Raw genomic sequence first — 14,310 nt, 5'->3', positions numbered from 1 at the left:
ACAATCTTCTTCAAGGGTCTTTGCTTTGACAGAGCCTTTGCTACGAGAGTAGTCAACGTATGAACATATAAAGATGACGACTCCGATTTATGAAAGGGTCGTCACTGTATTAATATGGATGATAACGGATCTTTAAGCATTTATCGCAAAATTTGAATTCAACCAATGTGGTTGAGTCGATCAACGAATTTGTTTTCAAAAACCTAGCTGTTGGGTCATTAATCTCTATAAAAAAAGAAACTTCTCTCGTCTCTTCCTCACCCAAACCATAATTTTTAACTTTCACATTCTTTCTCATTTATTTCTCATCAAAAAAAAAAAACACCATGGCTACTCCCTGCACTTACAAAGAAAATTGCGCCATTGTGAGAGCGCGGGTGACACTCAAACAACACTTCGAAGATCTAAAAAACACATTGATCAAACATCCGATGCTTGGTGGAACCATATATTCATAGTTTTGTGGCGTTGGACGAAAATTGTAACTCAAGGACTTTGAAACTCGTTAAGGATCGATTCAAGGAGATATTCGAAGAATGTGAAGCTTTCAAACAAGAAATGAAATCCCGCAAAGAAGCCAATCCCACTACTTTGGGTTCTATTAGAGTAAGTATTTATACAAATAGACATTTGTAATCCCAAGTTTTGAAAAATACTAACTAATTTATAATTGATTTTTATTGTTAGTGGGTGATGGCTCATTTCAGATATGAGGCCAAGCGTGGGAAAAGGTTTGGGCATGATGATTGCTATCATCTCTTGGAAGATACTACCTATGATTACAACCTATATGATTAAGTTTTAAGTGCAACGTTATTATCTATTGTATTTCGGTTCCTTCAATGTAATGCTATGAAAGATATATGTCATTTATGATTCAATGAAATGATTTTATGAAATCAAAAACTAAAACAATCCAGAGCAAGAGTCGTTACTGTATATAAATATCGACCATGACAAATCTTATCTAAAATTTGTAATGGTAGGTTAGAGTCGTCATCCTATAAGAACGACACAATGACGACTCTATCAGTTATATTCCAACAAAAAATTTATGGTTATAGGGTCGTTGTGGTATACACATTAGAAATGACGACTCCATATAATGGTCGTCATGGTAATATGTTGTGCGATGGCGATTTTTCATAACCAGGTAAAGTTTCAGTTTAGAGTCGTAATTTATTGATATCAATACAATGACGACTCAATGGAATCGTCGTGGTATTGACCTCACGACAATGACGACCCTTACACTGTGTTGTTGCATTGTCTATGATTTGACCACTTGGAGCAACAAATAGACAAATCGAAGGGTATAAGTAGTTTACCTGAGTATTTTGAACTTCGGGTTCTTTATTTGAGCATTAGTTTCTTCATTTTGTATATGGGATCTTCATTAGCACCCTCATTTTGAGCTTCCTCTATTAACATTTCATGATCATATATCCAATCTAATTCTGAATCTTAATGTGGATTACAATCAACACAATCATTTTTGTTATTTGAAGTTTCTCCAATATCAATTTCACCACTAGAATCATTCATTTGTACAAAACCCCAGATTTCCCCTAACACCTCCTCTTCTTCTTCTTCTTTACTCAAAAAAATAAAAAAATAAAAAAATAAAATAAAAAACTTAATTTTAATCCCAAAAGTTTAAATATTTATTTCCAAATTAATTAAAATTAAAGAAAAATTACAATAAAAGTATGAGAAATTTGTAGGAAATTGGAAAGGAGGCGAGCAACAAGCTTTGCTCCAATCCCAAAATATATATATTAATCTAACATAATTTAATCAAATTTATTATTAATTAATCATAATTAAAACTAATTATGCAGGGGCTATTTAGCCATTCATAAAAAAAATGGATAAGTTTGGGGGACTCCTTTTGTCTTTTTCAAGTATACCCTGGTTAAATTGGGCATTATCCCCAATTAAACAAGGTATTTTTTAACCTGGCTAAATTGGGACCTACTGTGATTAATTTGACCCTACCACTACAAGACAAAAAAGAATAATTTGAAGTAAAATGGATAACCCTTTCTCCAATTATTTTACTAAATGGCAAAACTACCCCTGATTGATTAGTGCTAATTTGGGTGATTAAATGATGTTTAATCAAGTTAACCCTGAAATCAACTACCATTAATTCATCATAAAAAACTTGATTTTTTTTTTCAAAACTCGATGCAGAATCGGTTGATGTTAGTGCATTTGTAAACCGATTCTGGGTTGAGTTTTTTCAAAGGATGAAGTAAACCCAGAATCGGGTTTTTTCAATATATAAACCGATTGTAGGAATCGGTGTTTATATATGCCCACATAATCTGATTATGCCTTACTTTCAGAAACAAAATATTCATTACATAGTTTAGGAAGTTATCGCATTACATATATAGGATTCAGTATGAGTATTCTAGAATTTGACACATCAAATGTTCGTCAATGAACCTCCGAGCACGTCGGTACAATGTCGTATATTCTCTGTGGTGAATGAACTTAGTTTCCCCATTACGAATTCTCCATAGCACATTGAAACGTTCCAGCTGAAATTCAGTGAATTCTTAAATGTTAGTATGCGAACTTTTAATGATGACATAAGTATAAATATTATCGGATTACTCACTTTTTCTTTAAGAGGAGATTGTAGATGGTGTTGGTACACCATATTTCTAACTTTAACATACTCTCTCATTGCACTTTTTATGTAGTTGAATCGGAATGCCAAGTCTCTCCATTTGGAGTTATTGGGATTCCCGGTACGCCCATAAAAGAACTCTTTAACTCTCTTCCAAAACATTGAATAGATTTCATTCGGACGTTCACGAAACGTATTAGCAAACGATTTAACGAGACACAAATCTTCATGCGGTTCCCACTCCATTTTCTAGGCTAAGTGTGTGATGTGGGAGTGGCTCAAAGAGGTTGTCTTTATATAGATAAAGACTCAACGACTATTTTTTTCAAATTCCATTCGAAAAATCGGAGTTTAGGTATGTCCACATAGTCCGATTGTGTCCTCGCAAAATCATAAAAATTGTGCCTCTCAATAATCGGATTTTAATATTGCACATGTAATCCGATTCTTGGCGAAAAAAATTACAGAAGAACTGCCACTTTTCCTTGCAAGAATTGGATTACAAGTGATGCCAACATAGACCGATTATAAAAGTTGTCAAAATCTGCCTCTCAATAATCGGATTTTAGTGTGTCACTTGTAATCCGATTCTTGGAAAAAAAAGATATAGAAAGATTGTCACTTGTCATCACAGGAATCAGATTACATGGGATGCCCACATAAACCGATTGTGAAACTCTGGATTTTTTTGTTTTGTCAAAATCAGATTTTATACAGGTACATGTAAAATGATTGTGGCAGAAAAAACTTACAGAAACATGCGTTTTTTGCACACAAACATTGTAGTTGGTTCTTTTGTCGCGTCTTGGACAAACACAAACAATTTTCAAAATAAACCAGATTCAGTCATTAGACAATAAGTTTAAGACATAAGTTTTGACACCATAATTATCCATATTTAAAGACATAAGTTTGAAACTAGTCATTCGTCAACATCCCTACCTCGACCACTTCCACGACCACGACCATCTCGTCCTCGTTTAGCAGTTGGGGCGCTGCTCGATGCACCTTCAGAATACTTTTTTGGGGTGACTCTCTTCCTCTTTTTCTTTGGATCCTCCTCCTCCACCCATTCCCAAAATTTTGCACCCGCTTCTACATCTTCGAGACTGTTCAATTCATCAATCATCTTTTCATTGGCCTTAACATTTTTTCCTTGCCCGATTTCTAGTTGTGCTTGGGATATCAAGTGCCCGATTCGTCTTCTTTGTTTCCATTTTAAACAACAAACATTAAACAAATAATGCTAAAACAATTGAAAAAACCGTAACTGAGAAATAATACGTACCAGGAATTCGAGAGTTGTATCTTTGTCCTCTATCCGGGGCCTCTCATGTACTCGTATCACCCGAGTATGCGAAATATTGAGGTACCAAGGCATGTAACCCGGAATTGCCTCATCATCTGTTTTCAATCGACCATCCATAACATATCCGTTGAACCTTATGTCATTCCAATATGTACATGATGGTAAAGGGTCGTGAACAATATCATTATCATATGACTTGGTTTTATTCTCATCGATTTTAAACTTATTGTGCTCCTTTGGGATTTTTTGTATGTATATGCATTGTCTTGCGAATCTCGTCGGGTTATACATTACATATCCTCTTGGGTAAAACAACGGCCCAAAATAATCAGTTTTCTCTTTGCACCCAACCATCTTTCCTTTTCCTTTGGCCAAACCCCCCTTGTAAGGGTGAAAGACAACATCTTTCGTCGTCAAGTTGTCCAACTGGCATCGCAATTTCAAATAAACCGCATCTTGGTCCTTTTCCTTACTCTTGTGGATGTACTTGTATTCATAAAAGTTGTCATCCATTCCTTGTTCTCAAAAACCCTTGCAGCAAATATTGGGAAGTGCAAATATATCCACGCCTGCAGAAAAGCCATATTACCTCCGATTTGGTTCCTGTCAGCCCTGGAAGCCTTTCCCAACTCGTTCAACGAGTGTGCAAGGATGGCAGTTCCCCGAGAGTATTTGTGGATCTTGTTAAATGGTTGCAACAGCTCAATAAAGTTGGCGTTCACACGGGCACCGGAAACGTCGGGAAAGATAACAGATCCCAGGACGTAGAGGACATACGCATTGGCTGTGGCGAAGATATGTTCCTTGGTCACCTCTTTTACCTCAGCATGAAGTTTCTTTGTTCCACTGAAGAGTGCCCTCAACTTCGAGAGATGGAATATCCTCTGCTTTGCTTTTCCTACTAGCATCTGTTTCTGGTCATGTCCTCATCCCATTGGAACACTTCCTTGGTGAGCGCGTAAATCTTTTCCCAGTCAAGATCTTGCACGTACTCTTTGTGTTTCATGGCTTTACCATCTATGCTTAGCCCGGTAATGAACTTCGCATCATCTGGAGTTATCGTCATTTCGCCAAACGAAAGATACGAAGTATCCGTTTTCCCGTAATATCTCTCGGCAAAGGCGGAACAAAGAGGTTTGTCGTAACCAAGATCCAAATTCTCGACCGCAGGCAACAACCCCGTAGATTTGACTAGCTCGATTACTTCATCAACTTCTCCAATGGTTGATTCTATTGCTAGCAGTAGCCAATTCCTCATCATACTCACTGATGTTCCTGTCTTCATATGACGAACGACATCCTTGTGGTCCTATAAAACAAAACAAAACCGATGGACAATAATCAAAACACTACACGGATATAAGTGTTTTATATTACATAGCATAAGATTTAGGTACTTACTATGGTATGGCAGACGAACGCGGCCCAACTCTCTTTGTACCCTCATAACACCCGTCCTCCATCACCGGGTAACCCTTTCGCAGGATCATTAGGGCCTCGAGGAAACATCTTCTCCGGGTCGGGCATGTGGTCCCCTTTCTCTTTCTTCTTACCATCTTGAGCGTCTTGTCCTTGGACTTGTTGATGAACTTATCCTTCCTTGGACTTGTTCTTCAACTTCTCCCATCTCTCCATCATCCTCATCCCCACTTTCTTTTCCATCATCCTCATCCCCATTTTGTTCTCCATCACCTTCCTTGCCACCACTTTCTTGTCCATCACCTTCCTTGCTACCACTTTATTCTCAATCACCTTCCTTGCCACCACTTTCTTCTTCATTGACTTCCTCCTCACCACTTTCTTTTTCAGCAACTTCTATATCACCGCCTCCTTCTTCAATAGGTGTATCAGAATCAGATTCTTCTTGTGCTGGTTGCTCCGCTTGAGGTGGTGGGTCATTGATGTGGATCGCTTTGGCTTTACTCCCCGAGCCCCTTCGGTGGGAAGCATTTAAATTTTGACCACCCTCTCGACGAGGTCTCAAATTCTGAGGAGAATCTAAATCACTTTTCCTCTTATATTTCTTTTCGGCTTGACGTTGTTGCTTGTACTTGTTTGGCCTTTAAAATACGGAGATAAGCGACAAACAACAATGGAATTCAATGCATATTTTTGAATTCAAGGTATACAATCGGTTTACTCGATATACATATAAAGACCGATTCCTAACATAACAGATCTATACTCGGTTCATATAAGTGTTAATGTAATCCGATTCTAACAAGAAAAAGTTACAGAAACATTGGGCATTCTTTCTTACAACAATCGGTTTACTCGATACTGTTATAAAACCCGATTGTAACATTACACATCAACAATTGGATTTTATATATGCAAATAAAATCTGATTATGGCTAAGCAGTGGCCAAACAATCAGGCTATTGGACACATATGTAATCCGATTCTAACGAAAAAAAGTTACAGAAAAACGGTTATCCTACGGTTACATAATCGGGCTATGTTGGTATTAACATTGACCGATTATGGTTCAAATTTCTCGAACCAGAAAACACATGCAACACAATCGGGGTATATAGGCATGAACAACAACCGATTCCTAATACAATCAGTTCACAATTACATGAACATAGTCCGATTCTGGTAAACCCAGAAAAATTTGATTTCAAAATTTCTAATTTTTGAGCGATTGCATGTTACTAAAACCTAGTTTAGAGTACTGGGTTGATAAAAAAGTACCTGATTCGACCAATTTCCTCCTCTTGTTGTCGATTAAAGTTGGTTTGTCTCGAGCAACCGTTTTCTTCTTCGGTTTGTTTTCAATCGCTTGAACAATTCCGGGATTACTCTCACAAGGATAAGTAATTCCAGTGGCTTGTTTGTATCTTGGTCGTTTCGACATTTTATAGAAGAAAAAAACGATTAATCGTTTTTGGATCGTCGATAATCGACGATGTTTTGGTTTCAAAAAATGAAAAAAGAGGAAAAGAAGAAAAGAAGAATCGGTTTATGAGGAGATGGGAATGGAAATCTGATTATGTTTTTAAGTTCTATTATTAAGAGTTAATGGGGTAAATTGGTAGTATTAATGTTTTTAAGGGGATAAATTGGTAGTTTCATCAAATTTTGACACCCTTATCATTTCCTATTAAATGGATGAAATAATTCATAAGCCCAAATTAATCACAGTATGCCCCTATTTAACCAGGTTTTTTTTAACACCGTCTCACTATTTTTACTTTTTTATCCTTATCCTTTTCTTTTTATCACAAATTACAGAAGGGTTATTGTACAGTACAAACGTCAACAGAAGAGGGGTTATTCTACAGTACCAAAGTCTCTATAGTCAATAATAACCACTACTGCCAGTGAATACGGTAGTTTACTTGAATTTTCGAGGGTTAATCATAGACGAGAAGCTACTAGGGGTTGGAAAGATGAAACATGCATACGCAGCTACTGCATCCGTCGCTGCTGAATGTATCATTAATGGAATGAAGAAGAAGAACAATAGCACTTTCAGTAATAGTCTCTTATCCTTTTCCAACAAAAACAGAAACTTATGTGTTTGTCCTTCTTGTTCTGGTTCTGGTTCTGATTCTGATTCTGATTCTAGTACCTTTCATCAAGCGAGTAGCCCTAACATTGTGGCATTAGAGTATGCCGACCTCCAAATCACTAATACTCTCAGTGTCGGACGAGTGGGTCATGTCCGAATCAGGCAGCATGTCAACCCTCTCACTGCAGCTCTTTCCGTATGTTTATCTAATTCTATATACCCCTTGTTTGATTAGTTTTCATTTGTTCTTGTCAATGTGTATCTGAAAGCAATGAGAAGGTTAATATTTCCTGATCCATATTGGTAATGGTAGGCCCCTGTAGAGGTACCTGACTGGAATCAAATCTTCCCAGACTCCACCCTTCCGCTGATGGTTGATATTGGATGCGGTAAGACTAAATGTCTTTCATTCATGATTCATTTCAGTACTTCATTTTTTAGGTGATGCCACGAGTTCCATTTTAGGCTCCGGAAGTGTTTGTGATATGTCCCAAGTAGTTTTTATTAGATATACTATATGATTATGAAAAAAATGAAAGTAAAGGATGGAGCTTCCATTATGAACTCAAAGTAAACACTGTGTAATCTAGTTGGGATATTTCCTTGTTGATACTCATTTCACATTTTGCATGGTCCTCATATTGAAGAACTTCTACAACTCATCTAACATTGCTAATAAACAACAAACTATTGGCACCTTTCAAGTATTACACGGTTCCCTGTTCGTCACCAGGTACTATGGCACCTTCTTTACTCCGCTGTTGGAATATATTGATACGAATTCGACAAACCATTAATGTGTGTATACTAAGACGTTTTTCCTAAAGAAGAGTATCAAATGCATTGCTCACTACTTGCATAGATTGTATGAAGTCTAGCTAGAATGTAGGAGTCCATGAATGATGAATCAATGGATCATAAATATCATGCAATTTCAAATTCAGCTAGGTATAGAAATGACACGGGTCTAGTTTAGTTTTTGAAGAAGTTACCCCTATTCCTAAAAAATGATTGCAAACTCTACATGCTTAGGGAATTTCATTTCATGAATTGCAATGATCTGTATCGAATGAAAGAAGAACTGTTTAAAGTTTGAATCTGACTGATAAGACCTTGGGACTTCAGGTAGTGGCAGGTTTCTACTTTGCCTCGCCAAGAAATCTCCACAGACAAATAATTATCTTGGATTGGAAATACGGCAGAAGGTGCGGGTGTCTCTTCACTTTCATGAAATACTTCTAATAAGTCTCGTGTTTACTCATAAGTTCAACCCATCAATGTCTCTTTGAGACTTTGCATTTGAATCTTGGAAACATTGTTTCTTTTATCTTAAATGTTGTTTTTACTTAGGGATGGTTTGTATGACTGATGCAGTTGGTTGATCGGGAACAATTATGGGTGAAAGAACTAAGTCTCAGTAACATGTAAAGTTTTGCTGTTTAAGTTATTTCCTAATAGCGTACTATCTCAAGTAAACAAAATGTACTCTGCCAGCAATTTTCTTTGACTTTTAGGTAATTGTTTTTTGTTCGGCTTCCAGATACTTCATGTTTGCAAACGCGACGGTATGCTTCGACCAAATTGTGTCTACTTACCCTGGACCGTTAACGTTTGTTTCAATACTGGTGGGTTACAACTCCAATCATTACCTGCTGAATATATAGTTTGTAAGTGATTTCTTCTAATATCAAGTCCTCGATTCCTCCCCTTGCAGTGTCCTGACCCACATTTCAAGAACCGGAATCGTAAAAGAAGAGTTCTGCAGAAGATCCTAGTGGAGTCAATTATAAAGAACTTGAGACCTGGAGGAAAGGTAAAACTCTTAACACCTTCTATTCAGCCTTTACCAGTCTGCTGGTAACAGAAAATTTAGATAGATAAGGAGTTCATTGATCATTATGGTAAAGTATACTCTTATCTTAATTATGGTGGAAGAGTGAACCACATTATACTGAGTTCATAGAAGGAACATGTAGTCTTTACAATTGTCTTGTCAGTTCAGAAAGTTTAGTGCTTGAGTTGAGACTATCTTAATCAATTGGTTGGTCCATGCTCACTCACCACTGGAATATATCCATGCCACCTTCTGAGAAAGACAAGGACTGAAAGTGTAGCATATTGGGATGATACTCTTGAACTTAAAGTAGTTCAAAAGCAATTGCTATTTTTCTTGCCCATTGCTGAGAAGTGGACTTTGTTTACCATACTTTCCATCTTGTTGATTCCTTACGTCTATTGTTCTACGTGTCTTGAGAAGGCTCTTGGGAAGCACACACTTGGTCTAATGCTAATAATTCTTTCTTGTGCTATTTTGGTGGTATTGCTGCTGCTTGTCAAATCAAATAGATCTTTATACAGTCAGATGTTCAGGATGTGGCCCTTGACATGAGGAATCAGTTTGATGCTCAGTCGGATGAACTCCAACATGTCGATTATGATGATGCCGTGGACCAACAAAAGAAAATGTGTGATGGGGAGGGGTGGCTCTTGAGGAACCCAATGGGAATTAGAACAGAAAGAGAGATACATGCAGAGTGTGAAGGTGCAAAAATTTATAGGAGAATGTATCAGAAGAAATGATGAAGCAATGCAGTAGATAGATGGAGCGGATTGGTATTATGTCAGCTTACTGCACATAAATTAAGGATGATGATGACTCCTACATAAATCTAGGCTCTTTACATTAGTTCTCTAGGAGGCTGGAGGGGGATTCTTTCAGAATTTGACAAAGATGTTATTTCAATCATAGAGTTCAGTTGAGATACTTCTTCCTGTTTGTCATGTTATTATTTTCTTTAATTACATCCACTTGCTTGTTTCTAATCGTTCCGCTCTTTTGAAAAAAAAAAGTCAGAATCGGATTCTCAATGACTGCATTAAGTTTTGTTGTTTATGAAAACCTGCACGCAATTGGAATTTGTTCTTTATTCGTCATGGACATTTTCAGCAAGGTGTCCTAATCAAGGATGGGGAGTGTTAAAATTGAAAAATATCCTCTCTCTCTCTTTCTTTTTATGTCGGAAGAGAGCTGGGAGCGAGTCACATCTTCAATAATACGTCATGGTGGGTCTCGCAGTTTCCCTAATACTTGTACAAAGTTTCCAATATACAAAGGAAAAAATACAAGTCTTAGCCTCTGGAAGCAGTCAGAATCAGTTGCTGCTGTTAATGGAAATTGTTAATCTCGTTCCTTTTTGCGGAGAAAAAACATCCATCACATGGCCGGCTACGAAATGAAAAGACTAGTTTAATAGAGAGATAATGAGCTTAATCCCAAAAATGAATAAAAGCAAGAGGTTGTTGATTCAAATGTGTTGTATACTGTGCCGAGGGTCGTACTTGTGGTGCTATATGGGAGCTCATCGGAGCGATCCATATCTTCGAATTATAGCGAAAATTCATAAAATGGATATTTTTCTAGAAGGTGCCAAAAATATCGGTTATAAACTGCGTCATCATGTGTATGGGTTATCCAAGTACTCCCTCCGTTCTTTTTTAATAGGCCAGTTTTGTTTTTAGCGAAATTTAAGGAAATTAAGAGAACTAATCATTGAAAGTGGTCCTCATGACACTTGTCAATAAAAGAAGTGAAGTGAAATGGTACCCATGACACTTGTTAGCAAAAGAAGTAAAGTGAAGTGGTCCACATGACACTTGTCATCAAAAGAAGTTAAGAGAAAAGTGGTCCCAAAAAATTAAAATAACATTTGACTTTCCCAATTAGGAAACTGACCTATTTTTTTGAAACTTTTATTTATAGAAACTGGCCTATTATAAAAGAACGGAGGGAGTAATAAAAGTTGAAAATATCTTCGTAAGGCCGGCTCCTATGGGGTTGGCTAAACCCTCCATTTGCCATGCCAGCTGGCCTGACAAACTGGCCGCACCACTATGGGAAATAAGTTAAACGATCGAGTCTCCACCGAACGGTTGAGACTAAACCGACCGGTCTTGTAGTCGCCGGTTATGAAATGGTGAAGTAACGACTATTTTCCCCACGTCTCCGTATAAATTCACCCCATTCAATTCAATTTAATCACACCTCATTTTCTCGTTAATTCTAACATCTTACTCTTCTGTACCTTTAATCATCTGTTTAATTCAACTCAATGGATTCTTCTGACGAATAAGTGCGTATTCATATGGATCGATTTGAAGAACAACAACGAATATTCGTTCAGGCGTTGAAACAAATTGATGATGAGTCAGATGAAGATAAAGAATTAACCAAGAACTTGTTGCAACTATGTTCATTGGGACAAATACGTAGAGATCCAGAGCCAAAAGAAGTGTTCACAAGAAGATATACGTACCGGAGTCGGGATGAATGGCACGAGAAGCTGATGCACGATTATTTTATTCCCGACTGTGTGTTCTCTGATGAAAATTTTCAAGGTCGATTCTGCATGCCTCGACATTTGGTGCTAAAGATTATTGGTGAGCTTTGTCAGGTAGAACCCCAATTTAATTATCAGTATGATGCACTGAATATTCGGGGTCATAGCCTAGAACAAAAGGTCACTTCGGCTTTAAGGATTCTAGGATATGGCAGACCTCCAGATTCTAATGATGAGTACCTTCACATTGGTAACATATAAGTATCTTTCGTTGTTTTGCGAAACAATGATTAATCATTTTGGTCCAACCTATTTACGAAAACCAACTGACGCAGATGTTAGAGAAATATTAAAGCAAAATCAGGAAAGGGGATTTCCCGGAATGCTGGGTAGTCTTGACTGCATGCATTGGGTATGGATCGGATGCCCTACCTATTGGGCCGGTCAGTATAAGGGTCACTGTGCAAAACCAACAGTTATCCTTGAGGCCGCTGCTTCATATGATTGTTGGATACGACACGTTTTTTTGGTCTCCCGGGATCTCAAAACGATATAAATGTTTTACAAAAATCGCCTTTATTTGAAGATTTAAAGTATGGAATTTCTCATCGGGTAAATTTTAGTATCAACAGGAATCAATACGCTCATGGTTATTATCTTGCAGATGGAATTTATCCAAAATGGTCAACTTTAGTTCAATGCTATCGTCAGCCACCTTCCAGTGAAATGGGTCGTTCATACTCATATTTCAATAGTAGACAAATGGATCTGAGAAAGGATGTGGAACGTGCTTTTGAAATTCTGAAGCGGAAGTTCGCAATCATTTGTGGGCCTTATCGTGGTCTAACTGCTCGTGAAATGCATAAGACTATGCTGACTTGCATCATTATGCATAACATGGTAATCCAGGAAACTCGTCGTAATAAGAATTGGACTAACCATCAAGATGAAGAATTAAGGCCTGAGATTATACCAGCAAGAGGATTACCTGCAAGGAACTGTGCGCAAATGACCAGTCATATTGAGAACAAAACTTTGTATAACAGGTTAAGGGAAGATCTCAGAGCGAATATGTGGGCTGAGTTTGGAAGAGATGGAGGAAGAATTTAAGTGTTGTTTCATTTGTTATTTTATATTTATTTTTTTTTGAAATTGTTTAATTGTTTAAGTTTTAGTTTTTTAACGGTCATTTAAAGTAGCGGTCTAGACTCAATCGCTAGCGGTCTAGACTCCACCGCCAGCATTCCTTATAAATATACCTTCGCTTCATCCATTTCAAAATCACACCTCCTAGATTCACTGAAGATGAAGATTTATCTCTTGGTAGAAACTATGTAATATACTACCCGAAGAGAGGTGAAGAACTACGGATGCACGGTTTACCTAGTATGAGTTATTTAGGTAAAATTCATGATGCCTTTTGCACTGAGACAGGTAATCCTCATAACCGGGATCATGCTGATTTGTTTTTTCGATTCATGGATATCAAAAAAGAGCTTGTGGATTTTATAGCTATGAAAAGGATTGTCACTCGATATCGTCTTAGAGGTGAGACCAATGCTGAATTGGGAATACGAACTCGAGACGAGTGGCGAATATGGAAACGAAAAGATTTCGAATACGAAGCATATTACCAAATTCTTAAGGAGTTTCTAATAACTCGTATGGGATGTTAGGCTTAATATTAGTTTTCATGAATGTTTTCAAGTTTAAGGTTTAATGTAATGAAAAAACTAATTTAAGTTTTAGTGTAATGAAAAAACTAGATCAATGTGTAATGAAAAAACTAGAAAAATTTCATTCACCATAAGTTTTAACTACTACATCTTCATTAACATTAAAGCGGATATATTAATTAATTAAGTGACATTATTTCATCGTGGTCTTCATCTTCCTCGTCTTCAGCTTGAGCTCCAAATTGTTTTTCCAAATTTCTCTTGTTTCGTTTTTCTTCCAACTCCTCTGCTAACCTGTCCATATCCATCTCCCGTACCATATTGTCTGGGATTCATTGTTGTGGTGTTTGCATTTAGAATCTTATTCTTGTCATAGTCTGAAACAAATTTCTCTTGAGTTTGTCGATGTTTTTTCATCTCCCTAGTCAAGAACTACCGGTCTACAACTCTTTGCTTTTCGGTAATCTTCTGATTCTTTATCAAAGTATCCAAAACACCTTCACTTGGTTCTCCTTCTTTGGCAGCTTTTCTCGCTGCTCTTGCAGCGTTTCTTCCTAATAATTTTCTCTTAATCACAACATTGACATTCAAGTTGGAGTTGTTGTTTGTTGTGGTTTCTGGTGAAGAAAATGGATTCTCCGAAGGGGGATGAGATGATTGAGATGGTTGTGAAGCTGGCGTTGAAGGTGAAGAAGTGTATGGTGAACTTGCAGGTACATTCTGCATGTTTGTTAATACTTCTGAATTATATTTAGGTAACACTTTCAAAATATGATAACAACTTTCATATGCAAAAATTTTCCCATGTTTATGGTGCCAATCCGTTCGAC

General features: G+C 37.2%; 1 protein-coding gene across 1 annotated transcript; it reads left to right on the top strand.

Annotated features, from left to right (window-relative positions):
• Positions 1–7,271: 7,271 nt before the first annotated feature.
• LOC113292707 (tRNA (guanine-N(7)-)-methyltransferase-like) lies at positions 7,272–10,342 on the top strand. Its single transcript, XM_026541579.1, has 7 exons — positions 7,272–7,663; positions 7,781–7,856; positions 8,593–8,672; positions 8,842–8,891; positions 9,008–9,092; positions 9,182–9,280; positions 9,814–10,342. The coding sequence occupies exons 1-7, from the start codon at positions 7,346–7,348 to the stop codon at positions 10,045–10,047; spliced, it is 942 nt and encodes a 313-aa protein (XP_026397364.1). The 5' UTR covers positions 7,272–7,345; the 3' UTR covers positions 10,048–10,342.
• The last annotated feature ends 3,968 nt before the right edge of the window (positions 10,343–14,310 follow it).

Source organism: Papaver somniferum, chromosome 7 (assembly GCF_003573695.1).
Source record: "Papaver somniferum cultivar HN1 chromosome 7, ASM357369v1, whole genome shotgun sequence".
NCBI classification, from domain to species: domain Eukaryota; kingdom Viridiplantae; phylum Streptophyta; class Magnoliopsida; order Ranunculales; family Papaveraceae; genus Papaver; species Papaver somniferum.
This window is presented reverse-complemented; position numbering and strand designations above follow the sequence as displayed.